At 48.8% G+C, this 22,526-nt stretch overlaps 1 protein-coding gene across 2 annotated transcripts in view; it reads left to right on the forward strand.

The window, feature by feature from the left end:
* SORL1 (sortilin related receptor 1) overlaps positions 1–22,526 on the forward strand; it is a 57,286-nt gene that overhangs the window by 25,624 nt on the left and 9,136 nt on the right. The window contains exons 17-40 of one of the 2 annotated variants that reach the window (XM_074527830.1): positions 862–1,034; positions 1,201–1,332; positions 1,456–1,547; positions 2,547–2,793; positions 3,364–3,502; positions 4,881–5,054; positions 5,200–5,313; positions 6,312–6,434; positions 6,846–6,965; positions 9,361–9,486; positions 10,477–10,584; positions 11,116–11,247; positions 11,733–11,864; positions 12,883–13,017; positions 13,265–13,420; positions 14,280–14,429; positions 15,412–15,540; positions 16,968–17,094; positions 17,605–17,774; positions 19,269–19,381; positions 19,691–19,795; positions 20,894–20,966; positions 22,030–22,112; positions 22,361–22,457. In XM_074527830.1, the coding sequence (XP_074383931.1) occupies positions 862–1,034; positions 1,201–1,332; positions 1,456–1,547; positions 2,547–2,793; positions 3,364–3,502; positions 4,881–5,054; positions 5,200–5,313; positions 6,312–6,434; positions 6,846–6,965; positions 9,361–9,486; positions 10,477–10,584; positions 11,116–11,247; positions 11,733–11,864; positions 12,883–13,017; positions 13,265–13,420; positions 14,280–14,429; positions 15,412–15,540; positions 16,968–17,094; positions 17,605–17,774; positions 19,269–19,381; positions 19,691–19,795; positions 20,894–20,966; positions 22,030–22,112; positions 22,361–22,457 (3,150 nt within the window). The remainder of the gene's footprint in view (positions 1–861; positions 1,035–1,200; positions 1,333–1,455; positions 1,548–2,546; positions 2,794–3,363; positions 3,503–4,880; positions 5,055–5,199; positions 5,314–6,311; positions 6,435–6,845; positions 6,966–9,360; positions 9,487–10,476; positions 10,585–11,115; positions 11,248–11,732; positions 11,865–12,882; positions 13,018–13,264; positions 13,421–14,279; positions 14,430–15,411; positions 15,541–16,967; positions 17,095–17,604; positions 17,775–19,268; positions 19,382–19,690; positions 19,796–20,893; positions 20,967–22,029; positions 22,113–22,360; positions 22,458–22,526) is intronic. The other variant, XM_074527831.1, reaches the window with a different exon arrangement.

The following is a 22,526-nucleotide window of genomic DNA, read 5'->3' on the forward strand; positions in this document are numbered from 1 at the left end:
CTTACTGACATTAGCTCTACTCATTAATAGCATTATTGGACTGGACTGGTGCTGGGATAAAGCCCAGGAGACTTAGTCCTGGACCAGGATCCCATTACCTGGATTGGGCTCCACTGGGAAACAAAACCCACTCTGGGATATTTCCTGGGGCCAGTGTCCCTGAGGACTTGCAGAGTTGCATCACTCCCACTCTTTTTGATGTTGGGGATTTTTAAGGAAGAGATCTGTGACCGTGTTCACAGGGGTCTGAGGATGAGGGAAGAGACGAGGATCTGACTCCATATTTCAGAAGGCTTAATTTATTATTTTATGGTATATATTATATGAAAACTATACTAAAAGAATAGAAGGAATGGTTTCATCAGAAGGCTGGCTAAGAATAGAATAGAAAAGAATGATAACAAAGGTTTGTGGCTTGGACTCTCGTGATTGGCCATTAATTATAAACAACCCCATGAGACCAATCCCAGATGCACCTGTTGCGTTCCACAGCAGCAGATAACCATTGTTTACATTTTGTTCCTGAGGCGTCTCAGCTTCTCAAGAGGAAAAATCCTAAGGAAAAGATTTTTCATAAAAGATGTCTGTGACAGAGATCAGTATTTTGTTTCTCATTGGCAGCACGAAAGGGGTCGGGTCAGGTTCTGTGCCTCCTCCTCCTCCTGGACCACACAATGCCCACAGTGTGTGCCCAGCCCCATGTGAGGCTATTACCACATTCCCATTAACCTAATCCCACTGAGACAAAAGCTCTTTGCCTCCCGGAGGTGCTAAATCAGGGGTGAAAACCACCTGCTATTTTCTTTCTTTTGCCCCTCGAGTAGCCAAGAAGGGCCACTAAACAAGGCATTGTTGTTGCAGAGGAGAACGAGTTCATCCTCTATGCCACCCGATACTCCATCCACCGATACGATCTGGCCTCGGGCGTCAGCGAGGAGCTGCCCCTGGCCGGGCTCAGGGGGGCTGTGGCCCTGGATTTTGACTACGAGCACAACTGCCTCTACTGGGCTGATGTCACTCTGGACATCATCCAGGTGAGCTGGGAGGCATCACCCCCTTGCCGCCCGGGTGTTGCGTCCACACCCTGAAATGCAAATGTTTGTCCTGGTGCTCCTCCCCTCCCAGCTGGCTGCCTCCTGACCTTCAGGCTTCAGGCACTTCCTCGTCTTTTATTCTGATTATTTTTGTGTTTTTCCCCAGCGTCTCTGTCTCAACGGCAGCTCTGGGCAGGAAATAATCATAAGCACCGGGTTGGAAACAGTGGAAGCTTTGGCTTTTGAGCCTCTCAGCCAGCTGCTCTACTGGGTCAACGCTGGGATTCCCAAAATCGAGGTACAGCTCTGCCCACCCGTGGCAGTGCATATTTTATTATTAAGGAGCAATAATTGCCCGTCACAGATTCTGTGTCATTTCAAGTAGCAAACACACCTGTCCTGGCTTTGGTTTTGGGTCTAGGTTGCCAATCCAGATGGAGACCTGAGACTGACTGTCCTCAACTCCTCGATACTGGAGCGGCCCAGAGCCCTGGCTCTGGTTCCCCGAGATGGGTAAGAAAGGAAACACCACAAGTATTTCCCTGCTATTCCCAAGGAAAGCTGCTGCTCCTTCACCACCTCCTCCTCAGGGAGCACAGCTTGGTGAGGTGAAAATGGGGACAGGCACAGCACAGTCCTGCCCTGTGGAGCCCACTGTCACCGCTGCGTCCCCAACTAAGGCACCAGCTCCCTCAGAGCACAGATCACCAGCTGTTCATTCCTTCCTGCCCATACATATCCATTGGTAAATAACTTTTCCTGCCCGTAAAACTGGTCTGGTCAGTAGGGGAAGCTGCAGTGATGTGTGAGAAACTGAGCTGTGCTCGAATTCAAGGACCAAATCTGAGTTACATCTTTCTGGGGTTTGGCCTCGGCTGCGAATGTAAGCTCTGACAAACCAGAGCAGTTCACGGCAAGGTAACCTGCAGCTGCACTCCCACCACAGAGCCTGCAGCTCAAAAGCCTCTGTGCTGCTCATAAATCTGCTGCCGGTGGTGCTCATTAGAATTGCAGAGCTCCCTGTTCAAAGGCATGTCGGGCAAGAGGCGCGGAATGTGGAGCATTCCACGCTCTGCCTCTGCTAACCCCGATCCTTTTGATGAGCTGCTGTCACCGTGTTCACAGGGGGCTCAGGCGGAGGGGAGAGACGAGGGTCTGACTCCATGTTTCAGAAGGCTTGATTTATTATTTTATGATATATATTATATTAAAACTATACTGAAAGAATAGAAGAAAAGGATTTCATCAGAAGGCTGGCTAAGAATAGAAGAGAAAAGAATGATAACAAAGGTTTGTGGCTTGGACTCTCGTGATTGGCCATTAATTAGAAACAACCACATGAGACCAATCCCAGATGCACCTGTTGCATTCCACAGCAGCAGATAACCATTGTTTGCATTTTGTTCCTGAGGCTTCTCAGGAGGAAAAATCCAAAGGAAAGGATTTTCACAAAAGATGTCTGCGACAAGCTGCTCTGTGTGGGTTTGGAGTAACCTCTCTGCCTGCTGCCAGGTTGATGTTCTGGACAGACTGGGGGGACTCCAGGGCTGGCATCTACAGGAGTGACATGGACGGGTCCCTGGCTGGGTGCATCGTCTCGGAGGGCGTGCGCTGGCCCAACGGCATCTCCGTGGATGACCACTGGATCTACTGGACGGAGGCCTACATGGACAGGATCGAGAGGGTGGATTTCAATGGCATGCAGAGATCTGTGATCCTGGACAGCCTCCCTCACCCCTATGCCATTGCTGTTTTTAAGGTTTGTTTCCCCCGTTGTCATTTTTTCCGTAGCATGCAGGCTCTGAGGCCGGTGCTGGAGGAGCACGGGGCACACTGAATTTGGAGGATAGGGATGTGAGTTAGAGCAGGCATGGCACCTTGTCTGCTTCCCTGAAAAATTCCCACAAATCCCTGAATTTGAAGGATAAGAATGTGGTGTGGAGCAGGCATGACAGACACTTTGTCTCTCTTTCTGCTTCCCTGAAACATTCCCACAAATCCCTGAATTTGAAGGATAGGGATGTGGTTTGGAGCACACTTTGTCTCTCTGTCTGCTTCCCTGGAACATTCCCAAAGATCCCTGAAACCAGCAGGGAAGTGCAGCCCAATCCAGGACCAGCATTCCCACTGGTTTGCCACTCAGCAGATCCCTCTGTCACTCTCATTCCTGCTCAGATCCCACCTCAGGCCTTCCTCTTCCTCTCCCCTGTGGGCTGGGGACACTTTTCACTCTCTTTTGCAGTGTTTAGGGTGATGGGTGCAGGTGGCAGTGATGAGCACGGCCCTGGAGGTGCCTCTGCTCACACTGAGAGCCAGGCCTGTGTTTCAGAATGAGATCTACTGGAATGACTGGTCACAGCTGAGTATTTTCAGAGCATCCAAAACCAGCGGCTCCAGGATGGAGGTCTTGGTCGGCCGACTGAATGGGATCATGGATATGAAAATCTTTTACAGAGGAAAGACAACAGGTAATGATGCAGATGATCCTCCCTGGGATTTAGGAATGTGTTCTTTCCCCATTTCCACAGGGCCATCCTGGCTTGCATTTCCTGACCGCCCATTCCTGCAGGGCTTGAGGCTTTCAGGAATGAGTTTAATCAGGGCTATATCCTGCTTTTGGCTGCCAGGAGAGAGAGCTCCTAGGGCATTTGGCTGTGGTGGCACCTCATGGTTTGTGTCAGATCCTGGCTTTTCCATCTAAGTGTTGTATAGACCAAAAAACCACAGGATTTCAGGGCTGCACCAACTCTGCCCTCCTTTAATATCTGTCTGCATTGTGCCAAGGCAATGCTGACCCCTTGGGGTGTTCATACCCATTTCCAGATGGGTACCAGACCACTGAAGGGCTCCAGACTCTGAGGGTGTATCTGACATCCTTTGGTAGACCTCCAAAGCCACTGGGATGAGTTGTGTCCCTTAAAGGCCAATCTTTCCCCCTTAAAGGCCCTCAAACTCCCTGGAGATGGCTCTGGCCATTCCTAGGGGTGATCTCAGCACTCAGCCCTGCAGAGATGGATCCTGAGGGGCTCTGAACCCAAAGCAGGTGACACTGGGGCTCCTGTGCCTCTCTTTGGGCTGGCAGTGACACTGGGACTCCCATGCCTGTGTCCTGGGCTGGCAGGTGACACTGAGACATGTGTGCCCGTGTCTTGGGCTGGCAGGTGACACTGGGATTCCCGTGCCTCTGTCCTGGGATAGAAGGTGACACTGGGACTGCAATGCCTCCATGCTGGGCTGGCAGATGACACTGGGGCTCCCGTGTCTGTATTCTGGGATGGCAGGTGACACTGGGATTCCTATGCCTCTGTCCTGGGATAGAAGGTGACACTGGTGCCTCCATGCTGGGCTGGCAGAGGACACTGGGGCTCCCGTGTCTCTATTCTGGGATGGCAGGTGACACTGGGATTCCAATGCCTCTATCCTGGGCTGGCAGTGACACTCGGGCTCCTGTCCCTCTGTGCTAGTCTGGCAGGTGACACTGGGATTCCAGTACCTTTATTCTGGGGTGGCAGTGACACTGGGGCTCCCATGCCTGTGTCCTGGGCTGGCAGGTGACACTGGGATTCCTGTGCCTCTGTCCTGGGATAGAAGGTGACACTGGTGCCTCCATGCTGGGCTGGCAGAGGACACTGGGGCTCCCGTGTCTGTATTCTGGGGTGGCAGGTGACACTGGGATTCCAATGCCTCTGTCCTGGGCTGGCAGTGACACTCGGGCTCCTGTCCCTCTGTGCTAGTCTGGCAGGTGACACTGGGATTCCAGTACCTTTATTCTGGGCTGGCAGTGACACTGGGGCTCCCGTGCCTCTGCCCTGACACTGTCCCCTTCCTCCTCCTGCCCTGCTCCAGGGCAGAACGCCTGCATCACCAAGCCCTGCAGCCTGCTCTGCCTGCCCAGGTCCAACAACGGCCGCAGCTGCAAGTGCCCCGAGGGGGTGGCCAGCACGGTGCTGCCCAGTGGGGAGCTCAGGTGTGACTGTCCCCACGGCTACAGCATGAAGAACAACACCTGCGTCAAGCAAGGTGAGGTCCTGCATAAAGGGAGGTGAGGTCCTGCCTGGCTGAGGTGGCTCCTGCCATCACCAGAGGTCGGTGTGACCTGTCCTCTGGCCCATTTCTGGAGGCACAGCCTCATGCCAGCTTGTTTCTGCTGTCCCTCCTGCCCCAGAGAACACGTGCCTGCCCAACCAGTACAGGTGCTCCAATGGGAACTGCATCAACAGCATCTGGCAGTGTGACAATGACAATGACTGCGGGGACATGAGCGACGAGAAGAACTGCCGTGAGTGTCCTGCCCTGGTGGCATTGGCCAGGCTCAGGTGTCTGCTCTGGTGCCACCTCAGCTGATGCTCCACGCTCCTTTCTCACTCAGAGAGAGCAAGAAGCTCTCTGGGGGTGTAACTCAGCTCTTTGGTGACTCCCAAAGCAAATTTGGGATGGGTTTGTCCCAGTCCCCTTGACCAGATGAGGCATCAGTGTCTAAAATTTTGGTGAGGCTGATGCCAACTCCTGCAATTGTCTTCTGAAGTTAATTGAGGGCACAGCCAGTGAGGAGAAAGGGAGCAGACAGTGCTGACACGGGCCTCTTGTTGAGATAATAAATCAAGTTCACACGTTAAAGATGGAGGTCACCTTTCTGAGCAAGGTTAGGAACAGCCAGTGTGTGCAGGAGGGGCAGATGTTCCACAGCTTTGCACAGCCTGGAGGGTTTGGGTTAGTGCACTGTGGAAAAAGGATTGAGTTTGAAGTCAGGAATCCCTGGAGGACCAGGAGAGAGGCTGCTTATGCCCATTTTGTACCAATGAGGAACTTATTTCCTGTTAGCAAAGTCCAAGTTTGAGTTCAGTGGCTCCAGGTGTGGGAAAACCTCTCCGTTCCTTGGAGAGAGGTTGCCAGCTTGGCACAGAGATGCTGCCCTGGATAGCAACACTCATGGCCAGTTCTCCCCTGCTTGGGCTGCCCTGGGGCTTCAGTCCCTTTGTGGGGAGCACACAGCTCCACAGCCTTGGTTTCCTTTTCCCTGGCCTGGGAGGGACCTTCCCATCAGGAATTTCAGGAGAAATTCCCAATCAGGAGTTTCAGTCCTGGTTCCCAGACAGAAAACTGACCCCTGTGCGCTCTGCTTTGCATGGAGCGCCTAAAAATGGCATTAAAACACGAGAGCAGGAATTCAGGCTGGGCTGGTGGGATTCTGTCCCTGTCTCTCCACTTCCCTGCACTCAGGGAAGCAGAAACCATTTCCTAACCATCGCCTCCTCCTCTTCCTCCTGTCTCCATCAGCAACCACCGTGTGCGACACCGAGACCCAGTTCCGCTGCCGGGGCTCGGGGACCTGCATCCCCCTGTCCTACAAATGTGACCTGGAGGATGACTGTGGGGACAACAGCGACGAAAGCCACTGTGGTGAGTGCCCCTCCTGCCCTGGGCACGCGTGGGCAGCTGCTCTCCATTGCTCTGTGTGCTGCTCAGAGCTGCTCCTGCTCTGGATGCTGCTCAGGGCTGATGGAGGGGAGGATGCCACTGTTCGCCCTTTCTCCTCCTCATTTACACCTCATTTACAAATGTACTCATTTGCTCAGGGCTGGGAAATGGGGGACAGGACCAGCATTTCCAGGGTATTTGGGAATTAGGGACAGGTAAGAATCCAGCACCATCATGTACTGGGAAGTGAGGGACAGGAGAATAGAGCAGGATGTGTGCTGGTCCTTCCCCTCACTGTGTTCCATCTGGGAGATTTCTGTGCCATCATTATCCACCTTTCCTCTCTGCTCCTTGGGCATTCCCGTGCCCTGAAGCCCAATATTTTGTTTGCAGAAGCTCACCAGTGCAGGAATGACGAGTTCAGCTGCAGCTCAGGGATGTGCATCCGTCTGTCCTGGATGTGTGATGGGGATAACGACTGCAGGGACTGGTCTGACGAAGCAAACTGCACTGGTGAGTGCTCAGCTGCTGCTCAAGAACCTCCTGCTGCTCCTAATTTTTATTTCCAGCCTGGGAGGCATCAGCCAGTGTCTTGTGCCTCAGTTTCCTTGCTTGTTAGAGCACCTTAGGGTGATGTGAGGCTCCAAATCCAAGGATTTCCTTCCCCCAGGTTCACTGGGAATTTGCTGGCAGCTTAGATGCTCACACAGGGACCCAACTTTGCTTTTTACCTGCAAAATTGCACCCACAGGCAAAGCTCTGTGGGATGGGAAGTGGTTTTGTGGCTGCTGAGCAGCCAAAGGGCTCTCCTGCAAAAAGAGCTCATGTTGCAGGGAGGCAGAATGAGGCTGGTGGGCACTGGCAGCATTTCACAGCTTTCACTCTTGCTTCCTTGCCATTAATCAGGGGCAGAAAACAGGCACGCTCTCTGCAGCTTCTCCACAGCCAGCTGATGTGAAGAAGAGGCAGGTTTAGTTTGGGAAGTTTAGTTTGGCAGTTTTAGTCCTGCTCCGGCAGCCTCATTGCTCCGCGGGCTCGAAAACCTAAAGAGGGAGTCCCAGATAGAAAACCCACTCTTGGTTTAACTTATGACTTGTACTAAAGCAGCCTGGCTGGCAGAAACAACCTTGCTCCTACTCTGTGCCTCCTGTGCAGCTCCTGTGAGCCTCACTGTGTGCTTGGAGTGGAAAGTCACAACACTCCACCCTCCTCACCACCACAGTGCTGCTGATGTTCCTCAGCAGCCTCCCGAGCTTCACACACCCACACAGAGCCCTTTTCTCATCAGATAAAACAACAGATAGCACTGCACTGGCCTTTTCCACTAGAAACAATCAAGCAAAACTATCAGCCAAACCAAAAACCTCAGTGCTTGCATGAGAAGAAACTTCTCAGAGCAGGCAGAGCACCAGTCTGTCAGTGAAAGACACAAGGTTGTATTCATCAAGCCATACATGTGATATTTAAGGTAAAAGACACAAGGTTGTATTTATCAAGCCATCCATGGGATATTTAAGATAAAAGACACAAAGTTGTATTTATCAAGCCCTACATGGAATATTTAAGGTAAAAGTCACAAGGTTGTATTTATCAAGCCATCCATGGGATATTTAAAATAAAAGACACAAGGCTGTATTTACCAAACCATCTATGGGATATTTAAGATAAAAGACACAAGGCTGTATTTATCAAGGCATCCATGGGATATTTGAGATAAAAGCAGGGCTTTCCATGGCATGGGGAGCCTGCAGGCACCAGGATCTGGGAATGTTGGCAGCAGCCTGGAGCTTCTGGGACAGAGAGTGGCACCAGCTGCTGTCCTGGGGCTGTGGCAGGAGGATTTCAGAATTTAAGAGATCCTTTTCAGGTCTTTGAGCTCCTCTTTGCTCACCCCCTGTGGCATTTGCTGTGCCTGGAGCACCCAGGGCTGATCCTGGTCATTAGTATTCCATGAGTGTGGCTTTGTAAGGAGGTTTAATTTATATTGGTATCACTTATCTCTCGTATGAGTTTCTCCAGAGAGAATTACTACAGGAGAGGAACCTACTTCAAAAAGCGTGTCGGGTTTGTAAAGCCCCGAGTTGGAATTATCTAAGAGGATCACAATTATTTGAGGAACATTCCGTCTGACTTCACCGGGCTGCAATTATTGCTCTTATCTGAAATAATTACATTTCATGCTGAATACCTAATAGAATATTACTGCCAGCAGATTGTGCTATTTGGAAATATCTGCGAGTGCATGTCACTCTCTAACCTGAAACTCAGGATCATGCCATTTAATTAAGCTGAACACTGATTTTCTCAATAACTCTGAGTGCTCTCCTGCTCGAGGAGCAGGATTTGTCTCTGAAGTGACAACACAAACCAGGCTGCAACCCAGATACCCTCCAGGCAGATATTTTTCCTGACAGGAGCCTAAGGAAAACCCCCAGGGAGAATCGTATTTCTTGTTTGCTTTGGCAACATAGAAGAGCCTTGTTTGCCTTAATTAAAAGCTCTCTCTGACTCTGTCCTGCCCTGCACGGGGGACTCTGCAGCCCTGCCAAGCCTTGCTTGATCTCGGTGACATTTCTCACCATCTCTGGCACGGTGCCACCGCTGTCACCTCTGCCCACGCACCCCGAGGGCTGAGATCAAAGGGACACAGGCCGCTGGCTTTGGGGAGAGCTTTGGGATATCTCTGCCCTGTAAAAGCCATCCCTGAGGCACAGCAGGCTTGTGAGCAAGAACGGCACAGAGAGGGGGAAGACCATGGAAAAATGGGAATTCTAAAGGAATTCTCCTGCCTGGGCTCCATGGGGTGGCTGCTGTGCTGGGAGCCTGGTGGGACTGGGTGGGCTGACACTCTCAGCTCAGCAGGCACACGGTGACAGCCACGCTCAGGTGTCCCCTGCTCTGGTTCCAGCAGTTTACCACACCTGCGAGGCCTCCAGCTTCCAGTGCCACAACGGGCACTGCATCCCGCAGCGCTGGGCGTGCGACGGCGACGCCGACTGCCAGGACGGCTCCGACGAGGACCCTGCCACCTGTGGTAACCTGGCCTGTGTGTGTGGGGGGCTCTGCACGGCTGGGAGGGATTTCTGCACTCCCACTGAGATAAAACAGCGGCAAATTCAGGGGGAGAGACCCCCTCCCCTCCAAAAGCAGTCCCAGTGCAGAGAAAACCTATTGGAAATCAAAGGGGACTCCAGCGAAGGGGAGAGAGTGATGAGGAGGACTCCATGGTATCAGAAGGCTAATTAATTACTTTATCATACTATACACACCAAGGGATGTGTATGGCATGATAAAGTCATTAATATTTCATTTATTTATTTTTATAAATTAATTTATATAATATAATAATTCTTTTGTTGAGATAAAATTTTTATATAGTTTTTATAAAATAACTTATTTATATAATATTATAATTCGTTTATGCATATAATGTTTTATTTATGTAATCTATAGAAATTATTTTATTTCTATAATAATTTTTATTTATAGACTATATTATTTATATAAACTATATAAATTAATTTATTTATATAATATCCTAATTCTTTTATCTAGATAATATTATAGGTTATTTATGTTATATTTTCTTTATACAATTCCTACATTTTATTTATTTATATAATATTGTGGTTATTTTGTTTATATATTATTTTGTTTATGTATTATCTATATACATTATTTTGTTCATACATTATTTTATTTATATAATATTATAATTTTTATTTATTTATTATTTCATTTAGATAATTTATATAAATTAATACTATGACACACACACACTTGTCGGCCCTGGTAGGCCAAAGGAGCAAAACAACCTCACTTTGGTTAAACAATGTCCTCCTTGAATTCTGCTTTAGCACAACACAAGCACAGCACGCGAGATAAGAATTGTGTTTCCCTTCTTCTCTGCTTGTCTCAGAGGGCATGTGAATACCACAGACACCCTGGCTCTTTTTTAGCTGATTAAAACAACTTTAACAAAACCCCCAAAAACGCACAACATCCACCCAATTCTGCCTTTCAGAGAAGAAGTGCAATGGCTTCCAGTGCCCCAATGGCACCTGCATCCCCACCAGCAAGCACTGCGATGGCATCAGCGACTGCTCCGACGCCTCGGACGAGCAGCACTGCGGTGGGTACCGGGCGCAGGGAAAACCCAGGCTTTGCTTTCAAAAAGTAATTTTTGAAAAGGTTTCAGAAAGTCAGGGGTTTGTCTTATTTTATCCAGAAAATCTAAAATACGTAGTTGAGGTGTATTAGGTACTGTCTGAACTGGCTTTCTGCTGGTAAAAAAGCAAGGCTGCATTTGTTTTCTGCTCTGCCCAAGCCAGGAATGGGAGCAAAGCCACTTTACTCCATTGGGAGTAAAGTCCTGGGAGATAATGGGCAGTCATGGGCCCACTGTGAAATCAGCAGGTCAGCAAAAGGCACAGCCTGGGGGACAGTGCCAGGGAGGCACCAAACCCCTCCTGGTGCCTGTGCCCACCCTGAGGGCTGATCTGGTGAGGATCAGGGACACAGCTCAGACCATTTGTGTCAGGAACTCTCTGTAAATCCCCAAAACCCTCCCTCAGACCCGCACAGCCCCTGGCAGGTGACACTGCTGTGTGCAAGGACAGCAGAGGTGCCAGCCCTGTCCCCCTGTCCTGCCCTGTCCCTGCAGAGCCCCTGTGCACCCGCTACATGGATTTTGTGTGCAAGAACCGGCAGCAGTGCCTGTTCCACTCCATGGTGTGCGACGGCGTCGTCCAGTGCCGCGACGGCTCCGACGAGGACGCCGCCTATGCTGGCTGCTGTGAGTGTCACCAGTGTCACACTTCTGCCAAGGGAGGGTGGGCACAGCATGGAAACAGAGCTGTGGGGAGAGCCAGAGTACCAGAGATGCCAGCTATGCTGGCTGCTGTGAGTGTCACAAATGTCACAAATGCCCATGGGAGGGTGGGCACAACATGGAAACAGAGCTGTGGGTGGGCTACCAGGGATGCTAGCTATGCTGGGTGCTATGAGTGTCACAAATGCCCAGGGGAGGCTGGGCACAGCATGGAAACAGAGCCCTGGGTGAGCTAGGGTACCAGGGATGCCAGCTCTGAGTGCTCTGTCACACCTCTGCCAAAGAGGGGTGGGCACAGCATGGAAACAGAGCCCTGGGCAGAGCCAGGCTACCAGGAATGCCAGCTCTCCTAAGAGATGGCTCTAGAGCAGCTTAGAAATCCAGGCTTGTTTCTTCCTGCTCAGGCTTTCCTGAAGCCCCTGATCTTTACACCCAACCTCTCCCTGCAGCCCAGGACCCCGAGTTCCACCGCACCTGTGACCAGTTCAGCTTCCAGTGCCAGAACGGGGTGTGCATCAGCCTGGTGTGGAAGTGTGACGGGATGGATGACTGTGGTGACTACTCTGATGAGGCAAACTGTGGTGAGCAGCACCCCCAGAGCTCCAGCTTCCTTTGGATTTCAGGGGCATGGAGCAGTGTCTTCCTCATGTTCTCATTCATGTGTGTGTGAGTGTAGCGCATCACAGCCTGTCCTACCTGCAGATCGGTGTCGTTTCCCTCCTGCTGCAGGCAGGTGAAGTGAAGCCTGCAGAAAACCTGGCGCATCTTGTGCTTGACTGACTCCTCTGTGACCATATTTACTGCACAGCCTGCCAGCCCTGAGCAGACAGGCAGTTTGCAGCCAAACCCAATATTTACCGCTGTTCCCTGGGTGGTTGTAGGAGCTGTACCCAGCCAGGCGAGGCAGCTGCAGCCTCATTTCGGAGCTGCAGGGTTTGCTCCTCCATTTCTGCCATGCTCTGGTGGATCCTGCTCTGGTTCTGAGATTGGGGTGGTGTCTTGTGACCGTGTTCACAGGGGTCTTATGTTGAGGGAAGAGATGAGAGTGTTGACTGCATGTTCAGAAGGCTTGATTTATTATTTTATGATATATATTACATTAAAACTATACTAAAGGAATAGAGGAAAAGGTTCTCCTCAGAAGGCTGGCTAAGCTACGAAAAGAAAGGAATGAATAACAAAGGTTTGGTCTCAGACAGAGTCTGAGCCAGCTGACTGTGATTGGCCATTAATTCCAAACATCCACATGAGACCAATCCCAGATGCACCTGTTGCATTTTGTTCCAAACATCCACATGAGACCAATCCCAGATGCACCTGTTGCATTTACATTTTGTTCCTGAGGCTTCTCAGCTTCTCAAGGGGAAAAATCCTAAGGAAAGGATTTTTTATAAAAGTTGTCTGAGACAGTGTCTGGCCACAAAGAACACAGACAAAGCCGTGGTAGCAACAGAGTGAGGGCTGGGAGGGATGGGAATGCGGGGCATGAAGAGGAAGGAACGTGCCTGTGCTGCTCAGGTGATGCTCCCTGAGGTGCTCCCACCTCTGAGCTGTGCTGAGGTGCCCCTGTGGCTCACAGGACTCTCCTGTCCTCGCCAGAGAACCCGACAGAAGCCCCGAACTGCTCCCGGTATTACCAGTTCCAGTGTGGGAACGGGCACTGCATCCCCAACCGCTGGAAGTGCGACCAGGAGAACGACTGCGGGGACTGGTCTGATGAGAGGGACTGCGAGGGTAAGGACACACTGACACAGGCATGACAGGGACTGCTGAGGGATCACTCTGCCTCCCCACAGCCCCCAAAATGCCCCATGAGGGCACTTTCATGCACCTTTTACTCTGTATTTTTGGATATCCTGAGCACAGAAACCATGCAGGTGAAAACACCAGGTGTGTGATGCCTCACCTGCCTCCCCCTCGGCCAGCAGGGAGCTTACACCGGAGCAGGAGCTGAGCTCAGCTGTCCCTGGTGTATTTTTAGGCTCTCCAGTTCATCCCATTACCACGCTGATCCCCCCGACGTGCCTGCCCAACCATTTCCGCTGCAACAGCGGCGCCTGCATCATGAACAGCTGGGTGTGTGACGGCTACAAGGACTGCTCCGATGGCTCTGATGAAGAGGCCTGTCCCACCCCAAGTAAGCCCTCCTCTTCCTCACCCCTTCCCTTCTCCCAGATCACATCAGTTCCATCATGTTGAGATATTTGAGGTCAGTTAAGGCGTCGTGGATGATTTTCAGGATTTCGTGGTTTTTACGAAGATTGAGGGCCATTGGTTGTTTCTGTATGTGGATATGAGGATGATGAGGATGGATAGGGCAGGTGATCCTAGGTAGGCTTTGATTAGGCTGGAATTGAGGGTTTATTTGTGGTGTGAAATGTCCCCTGGCTCTGGTGTCACCCTGCAGCAGTGCCACCAGGTGGGACAATGCTCCAGAGCAGCACATTCCTGTGGGGGTGTTCACAGGGGTCCCAGGAAGAGGGAAGAGACTCTGACTCCACGTTTCTGAAGGCTAACTTATTATTTATGACATATTTTATATTAAAACTATACTAAAAGAATAGAAGAAAGAATTTCATCAGAGAATGGAATGATAACAAAATCTTGTGACTGACCAGACAGTCCAAGACAGCTGGGCTGTGATTGGCCATTAACTAGCAACAACCACACGAGACCAATCCCAGATGCACCTGTTGCATTCCACAGCAGCTGATAACCATTGTTTACATTTTGTTCCTGAGGCCTCCCAGCTTCTCAGGAGGAAAAAATCCTAAGGAAAGGGATTTTTCAGAAAATATCATGGCTACACATTCCCTGCAGAGCAGAGGCTTTTCCAGCCCTCTGCAGTCAGAGAGAGGTTGGCCAAGGCGTCATCCCCGTCACCTGCTGATGGAAGGAGGTTGCCATCTAGTGGAGTCGGGACTTGGGGACAGCGCTGCTCGCTGCTGGTGGCGGTGCCAGCCCTGGAGCTCTCCTGTCTCTGTCTCTGCGTGCAGGACCCAACGCGACAGCCACGTCCCCCGCGCTGCTGGGGCGCTGCAGCCGCTTCGAGTTCGAGTGCCAGCAGCTGCACAAGTGCATCCCCAACTGGAAGAGGTGTGATGGAGTCAGGGACTGCCAGGACGGCACCGACGAGAGGAGCTGCCGTGAGTGCGGGCAGGGACAGGGGCACACCTGCAGCTTTCCCCTGCAGAGCTCCCCGGGTGTCCTGGAGTGCCCAAACCCCTGCCCAGGGGGCTCAGAGACCCTGGCACAGAGCCCCAGACCCCTGTGACTTTCATTGAGCCCTTGGAAAAAAAAATCACCAACCTTATAAGAAGGATTGCAAGCCACGACAGTTTAAGTAGAATGATAGTGAATTTATCATGGGGTGAAAAAATAGATTTTTGGGGTTTTTAGAATGTGAGTTCAGGGGCCAAGATGGAGGAATCTGGGCATGTCCAGCCTTTCTCCTTATTTTTCTTGGCCTCCATCTTCTGCTGTGATGGTGGCACTTTTGGATTGGTTTAGAGTAGAAGCTCACTGTCTAACATAGGTGATAGGTATTGGGAAGTTATGGTAAATATTGTACAGGTAGTTTTTAGTATTAAAAGATAACACTGCCCTGAGGGTGTCAGAGTGCCTCTGACTGTCTTGCTGAGTGGACTTAAGCCGGACAGGAGAAAAAAATTTATAGATAAGAAACAATAAATAACCTTGAGAATGAGAACTGAAGAGCTCCGACTCCTTCGAGTGCTGAGCTGAGAAAAGAGACTTTCTAAAATATCTCAGAGTCACTCTGAGCAGCTAGAGAACCCAAGAGTAGTGAGGGAAGGGAAGCCTCTGAGGAAAAAAATTCTTTACAGAAAACAGAAATCCTTTACAGAAAAAAAAAAAAATTAAAAAAAAAAAGGATAAAAAGCCCAAGGGGTGCTATTCCCATTACAAGTCCAATTATTGTTTTTCATGGGATGAGCTCCTGGTTGTTCTGAAGGTGCAGCCAGCAGGAGACAACCCAGTGTGTGCCACACCCCAGAGTGTGCCACAGCAGCCTGAGCTCTATCCCTGACATGCAGCCACCTGCAAACACTCCAGTGCTGCCGAGGGAGCTTCCCTGCCTCCAGTCCTGAACTGTTGTGCCTCTTTCAGCCACTCCAAGCAGCCTGTCCTGCCCTAATGGCTTCAGGTGTGAGGATGGGGAGGCCTGCATCCTGCTGCCGGAGCGCTGTGATGGGTACCTGGACTGCTCAGACAGCAGCGATGAGAGGAACTGCACAGGTGAGCAGCATCCCATCTCCCATCCCTCCCTCCCTGCTCCCTGTCAGCACACAGATCTGCTCTCCTGGATGTGTGGTATTTCCCTCCCAACACCCTTGATTTATCTGCCTCTGTTGTCCAAGCTGCCTCCTCACCCATTTATCACCAGCTGGAACAAACTTCCCAGCAGCTTCTGCACTGACAATTTGTCTTCCAGCAGCCTCAGAGACAGGAAAAAAAAATAAAATCATTTTAGGATGGATAGGAGCAAAACTGGCAATTTTACACAGCCCACAGGTGAAATGAGTCTCCTGCTCTGCCCTGCTTTGCAAGGTGACCCTGGGGATGTGGCACATGCCTGCTGCCATCCCTTGGTGGCCCTGTGGTGGCAGAGGGACAGAGCCCACCCTGATAGCAGGGATTGATCACTGCCTCCAGCCAGCCGTGAGCTTCAGCAGCTCCCCCACAGAACTGCTGGGGGGGCTGGCCATCAATCAGGTTTAGTTCTTTAATTAAATATTGATTGGGAGAGGCTGGCAGGGTCAGGGGAGGGGGAAGGAGCTGCTGAGATGCACAACTCAGCTGCCACACCAAGGGAAAACCAAACCATTCCTTTTCCCTTGGAAATATTGCCTTGCCATGCTGTCCGTGGCCCCATGTGCCTGCTGGATTTAATTCCGGCTGTTTGGGAAAAACAAAACAGCAGCAATTTGCCCCTGCTCTGCTTGGTTTCTGTTCTGCACCAAAGCTGAGCACCCCAGCAGAGCCAAACCACAACAGTGGGATTTGGGCACACAGAGAGAGCAGGGAGTGACCTGGTGGGAGCAGGGCACGGATTTGGGACGTTTCAGATCAGCGCCTCCCATCCAGGGCTGGGTTCCACGGTGATTTTATCCCCCAAATGCCTCTGTGAAGGTCAGGCAGTGATTCAGTCAGAGTTTGTGTCCAGGCAAGCCCCAAACTTGAATTACCAGCCTTTGCTTGGTCCTGAACACAAGATGTGATAAGGGAAAGCACACAAAGAAAGGGCCTGGATGGTGACAGGGACAGCACAGACTGATCACTGCAGGAGAAGGGTGGCAGTGAGTAGTTTGCACTCACACAATTCCAAAATTCCCAATTATTTCAGCCACAGCCACACTTTATCTTTCCTTAGGGGAAAGGGGATGCTTGCCTTGTGCAGCATAAAGACATTTTGGGTAGAACTAAGAGCACCAGGGGTAAATCCCTGCTCTGAGCTGCCCTCTGTGAGCCCAGGATAAATCACACATCTCATTTAAAGGGTGCAGACACCCCTTCAGTCAGTGCTGTCCCTGCCTCCCCTGTGGTTGGTGTTACAAACAAAGCTCCTCCTGGGCACAGGGCTTGTTTCCCTGCAGTTAATTCACTTTTCCCAATCTCTGGCTTGTTTCCTTGCAGTAAATTCCCTTTTCCCATTCTCTGCTCAGATGACACAATCGTGTACAAGGTGCAGAACCTGCAGTGGACAGCTGATTTCTCTGGGGATGTCACCCTGACGTGGGCTCGGCCAAAAAGGATGTCCTCGAGCTCCTGTGTCTACAACATCTACTACAGGTACATCATCCCTCCCTGTTGTGGCATGAGCACAGGTGTGCCTGTATTTGCTGCAGAGAACCACAGAATATCAGGCCTGAGACCTTCAGAGCTCCTTAATCCAGTTCTGCTTGAAAAATGTAATATTTGGTAGCAAAAGAGGCACAAAATAGGTGCACCCAGAGGGAATGGTGACAAATTGCATTGGTTTCCTCCTTGACCATGTACTCAGACAGTAAAGTTGTTATATTCATTGTTTTTTTCCACTTGGGGCTTGTCTTTGTGGGACCATTAACAGCAAGAACAAAGGTAATAAATTTGAGCACAAGAGTTACAGAAAAGCTCAGGGGCTTATAAGTCACCAAGGCAAGGTTAGTTCAGACTTTCCAGCGGCATCTTTTCAAATTGCTGGTGTGGCACTACCAAAACGATCAGCAACCTTTTAAAATGGTTCCATTTTTGGGATAAATACATATGTTCCATGGTAAAAAAAGCCCATCCTGATGGGAAATGTGTGGCTCTGTCCCTCAGGATGGTCGGGGAGAGCATCTGGAAGGTCCTGGAGACCCACAGCAACAAAACCAACGGCGTTCTCAAGGTCCTCAAGCCCGACTGCAGCTACCAGGTGAAGGTGCAGGTGCAGTGTCTGAGCAGGGTCTACAACACCAACGACTTCATCACGCTGAGGGCGCCCGAAGGACGTAAGCACAGCTGCTGCTGCCACCACTGCCTGCCCCATTGGTGCTAAATTGTATTGATTTGTGATGCTTTGGGATGAATTGTGTTTGCAGGGAATGCCCCAACCAAGGCAGGAATGGTGTGTCTGACTCCACTTTCTCAGAATACTATGTTGTACTATACCACTATTAATGTATTATAAATATAACATATATATACAATACATTATATGTAGATCATTATAATTATAATCAGTATAATTATTGCATATACTACAATATATTAGTTATATTATTAATAATATGTTATATATAATATTAATATATTCTACTATAATATTAATATATTATATATTTAAATATCTATTAATATATTAATATATATACTATATTACAATATAGTATATATAGTAATACTATATATACTATATATAATATACTATATGTATTAATATATATACTATATTACTATATATTACTATATACTAATATATTATATATTTATTTTTTATATTTTACAACATATTACATATCTTATATTATTGATATAATTAATATAATTATTACATATATTACAATACATTAATTACATTGTATTATTCTTAATAATATAATATATACTATTAATATATTCCACTGTAATACTATTAATACTATATTTATAATACTATATTATGTTCTCGTAATATATCTCCATGTTCTCAGAATACTACATTATACTATAATACTATTAATATAGTATATATACAACATATTGTATATATTATATATATTAATATAATATATATAATTATATATTACAGTTTATATAATTTATTATCTTATTAATAATATATTTTATATATACACTATTAATATATATACCATAATACTGTATTTATAATACTATATTATACTAAAAAAATACTATGCTATAGTATAGGATACAGAAAAGATACTGAATCCTGAAAAGATAATAATGAAAACTCGTGACTCTTTCCAGAGTCAAAAAACACCTTGGCCTTGATTGGCCAAAGAGTCAAAACTCAAACCAGAAATCCAATGAAACAATCACTTGTGGTTAAACCATCTCCAAACACATTCCACACAAGCAAAACAGAGGAGAAGCAAATGAGATAAGAATTGTTTTCCTTTTCTCTGAGGCTTCTCAGCTTCCCAGGAGAGAAATTTTTTCAGAGAATGTGAATGCCATAGGGTTAAAAAGTAGAGATATCCCTGCTGTGAACAAAAAAGGTCTTTCCTTCGGCTTGGGAATTAATCACCGAATCCCCAGGTTGGAAGAGAGCTTCAAGATCATCAAATCCAACACCTCAACTCAACCCTGGCACCCAGAGCCACATCCAGGCTTTGTTAAACACACCCAGGGATGGGGACTCCACCACCTCCCCGGGCAGAACATTCCTGTATAGAATTGTTCTGGACTGGGAGAAATCCATCCACCCCTTTGCCCTGATTTTTAGGGAGATGCTGCTTTTCCACCACTGTGGCTGGCACTAATATTTCTCTTTCTCTCACCAGTACCAGATGCTCCCCTGAACCTGCAGCTGTCCCTGAAGAGAGAAGCTGAGGGTGTGGTGCTGGGCTGGTGGAGTCCCCCCGTGAACGCCCACGGCCTCATCAGGGAATTCATTGTGAGTCCTGCTGGCCCTGGGGACATGGGGACACCAGCACACAGCCAGCTGCACGGGGGTGGGCCTGGAATGGGACATTTGGGGGAGGAAATCTGCTGGGAGCATCAGGCAAGTTGGGAGAAGAAATGCTGTAGGCAGCACTACAGCCCTGGAGTTCTGAATTTCTCCCTTTCTGGGATGTTGTAATTCTTTCTGCTGGCATTTTATCTCAGAGGGATAGAGACAAACAGGTCTGGGATGGAGATAGACAGGTCTCTCTGCTGACCTGTTCTATTTTTGAGCCCTCACGCCCTGTTTTGGTGCTCCTAGGTGGAATACAGCAGCAGTGGATCCAAGGAGTGGTCATCCCTCAGAACCACCAAGAACTACACGGAGATCAAGAACTTGCAGGTCAACACTCTCTACACAGTCAGAGTGAGTATTTCCAAAGCTCCCTCTCAGAGGGAACATTTCCAGAGCTCTCAGAGCATTTCCAAAGCTCTCAGAGTATTTCCAAAACTCTCTCTCAGAATATTTCCAAAGCTCCCTCTCATAGTGAGTATCTCCAAAACTCTCTCTCAGAGTATTTCCATAACTCTTTCTCAGAGTATTTCCAAAGCTCTCTGAGTATTTCCAAAGCTCCCTCTCAAAATATTTCCAAGGCTCCCTCTAAGTAAACTCTCATTCCTGAGTGGCCTAAGTCCTGCACAGCCAAAAACTTGCTAAAAAAAATATTTTGTTACAAAAAAATCTTGTTAAAGCCCTGCTCTTTAATGCCAACCCACAGCACCACTGCTAATGTCTACAGTTCCAAGGCCCTTGATTTGCTCCTGTGTCCCACAAGGCCAGGCTGGATTACAAAATCCTCCCTGCTAATTGCCCATTCCAATGTCACTGCAGTTTCACTGGATGTGGGCCAGAGATAAATTGGGTCCTTGGTGTATCAGTGGGAAAAGAAGCAGATCTGCCTGTGGGGAATGTCTGCACAGGGGAGAGGCTGGGTAATTATAGACAGAAGTAATAAGGAAAGGAAATGAAAAGTCTGCACAGTGAGCCCTGGGAAATGAGTGCTTTGCCATTGTCCATCCTCCTGAGCTCTTGGGGGATGAATCCCCTCCTCCAAATCTGTGGTTTTTTTTCCTCCCATGCTATTCCTTCCCAACACAAGCCATCCCCAGATAAATCTTTGGAAGCATTTCAGGCCTTGCATGTTCTTCCCTGGCCTGGCTCTCACCCACTTTATGGCCCGTGGAGTCCCCAGCTCCTTATCTCGATGGGCTCCTCAAAGATCCCATCAGAGAGCAGTTATCTGCAAAGAGGCTGCACCTCCCTCCTCTTAGATCCCTTTAATTGACTTTAAGCACTCGGCTTTATCTCTGCATTAAGCATTTTATTGCCGAGTAATTAAGCCATTGTTTGCTTCCAAGTCCCTTTCCCAGGAGCCCCGCCAGGTCTGTAACCTTGCTCTCACCTCCCCTCTCTGTTTGCACTGTGAAATGTTGCTCATGGTCCCTCTCCCTCTGGTTTCCAAAGGTCGCTGCAGTAACCAGCCGAGGGGTGGGAAACTGGAGTGAATCCAAGTCCATCACCACGGTCAAAGGCAAAGGTAAATGTTGTTTGGGTGACCACAAGGCAGAGGAGCAGCCTCAAACACCAGCAGCATCCAGAGCCACCTCCCCGGCCTTTATTCTCCCTGCTGAGCCTTTCACAGCTTTGCTGTTAAAAGTGACCTCTAAAAAGTGAATTTTTCTCTCAGCCTGAGCTGCCTCAGAGTTCTGTCTGGAGGGGTCACTGCCTCTTCCTTGCACAGGGGATGGATGTGCTGCTCTGGAACTGAGCAGGAGCCTGTCCCCTCTCTCCTTGGCTGCAGACAAATTCCCTCAGACTTTTGTAGGCCAAATTCTGCCTCCAGATAGACAAGAAATTACCAACTCCATCACTCTGACTCTAAAAGGACGCTGGCTCATCCTTCTCCCTCTTAGGTCACAATTATTGTGGCTCCTCCTGCAGGTTCAGACCATAAAAAACAACCACAGCTCCCAAGAACTATCACAACATCACAGCAGAGAAACTCAAACAGCACAGTAAATATTTCCTTCCCAACCTGTTTTTTTTTTTTTTTAAGAAAAGCCTTTTGAAGTCCTTTGTATTCATGCCAAGTTTTCCATCCCAACTTATGTCCCTGCATCAAAATTGTCAGCTAATTTGTCAGATGAAAGAAGGGAAAGAAAACACCAGGCTGCTCAAAGTGCAGGTTCCAGATAATGTGAATTACCTGATGGTTTGAAAAACAGAGGTGGAAGGAACAGAAACAGCTCTGACTTCAGGTTTTGTATGAATGCTTAGCTGATAGGTCTTGATGTTGCTCAGCAGCTCCTTGGAAAGGCAGGAGCTGTTTCCTGGGATAGGAGCTCACCCTGCTGAGTTCAGAGGGAAATCCCTTTGCCCAGACCCCTCCAGCTCCAGCCTGCAGTGAGCAAGGCACAGATAAATCAGCTTTTCAGTGCTGGAGTTAAAAATCAGTGTCTTTTCTGAGGGCTTAGGCAATGTTGGGATGTCCTGTTCTGGGAGCTTTTAACAAAAAAATCTGTATTTTATCTGTCCCCTCTCAAGAAATATTCTTATTTCTTTGTGCTGTACTAACAGGTCTTTTCTCTGTTTCCTCCCAGTCATTCCTCCCCCTGTCATCCACATTGAGAGCTACACTGAGGACTCCGTAAGTTTCAGCCTAAAAATGACCACGAATATCAAGGTAAGAGTTTTCCCTTTCCATCTGAGCTGGGGAAATGGTGAATCGAGGCTGGGAGAAGCTGTCACCCACTGAAGCATTGCAATTACCAATTATTTTGTGCCAAATCATTTCTTCCTGCTCCCAGACTGCCCTGGGGCTCTTAATTGGGATGGAAAATACAATGCAAGGACTGTCAGGGGTCTGACAGTAGCCCTGGTTCCCTGTGTGCACCAGCTGAGCTGATGGCTCTGTGTCCTTGGCCTTGACAGGTCAGTGGCTACGTGGTCAACATCTACTGGACATTCGATAGCCACAGGCAGGAACAGAGGACTCTGGTTATAGAAGGAGAAAAGTCCATCCAAAAAGGTAAATTCTGCTCAAAATAAAAAGCTTTGCTTTGGTCAACACTAAGCAGAAAGATTTATGAGAGGTTAT

Source organism: Zonotrichia albicollis, chromosome 27 (assembly GCF_047830755.1).
Source record: "Zonotrichia albicollis isolate bZonAlb1 chromosome 27, bZonAlb1.hap1, whole genome shotgun sequence".
Classification (NCBI taxonomy): domain Eukaryota; kingdom Metazoa; phylum Chordata; class Aves; order Passeriformes; family Passerellidae; genus Zonotrichia; species Zonotrichia albicollis.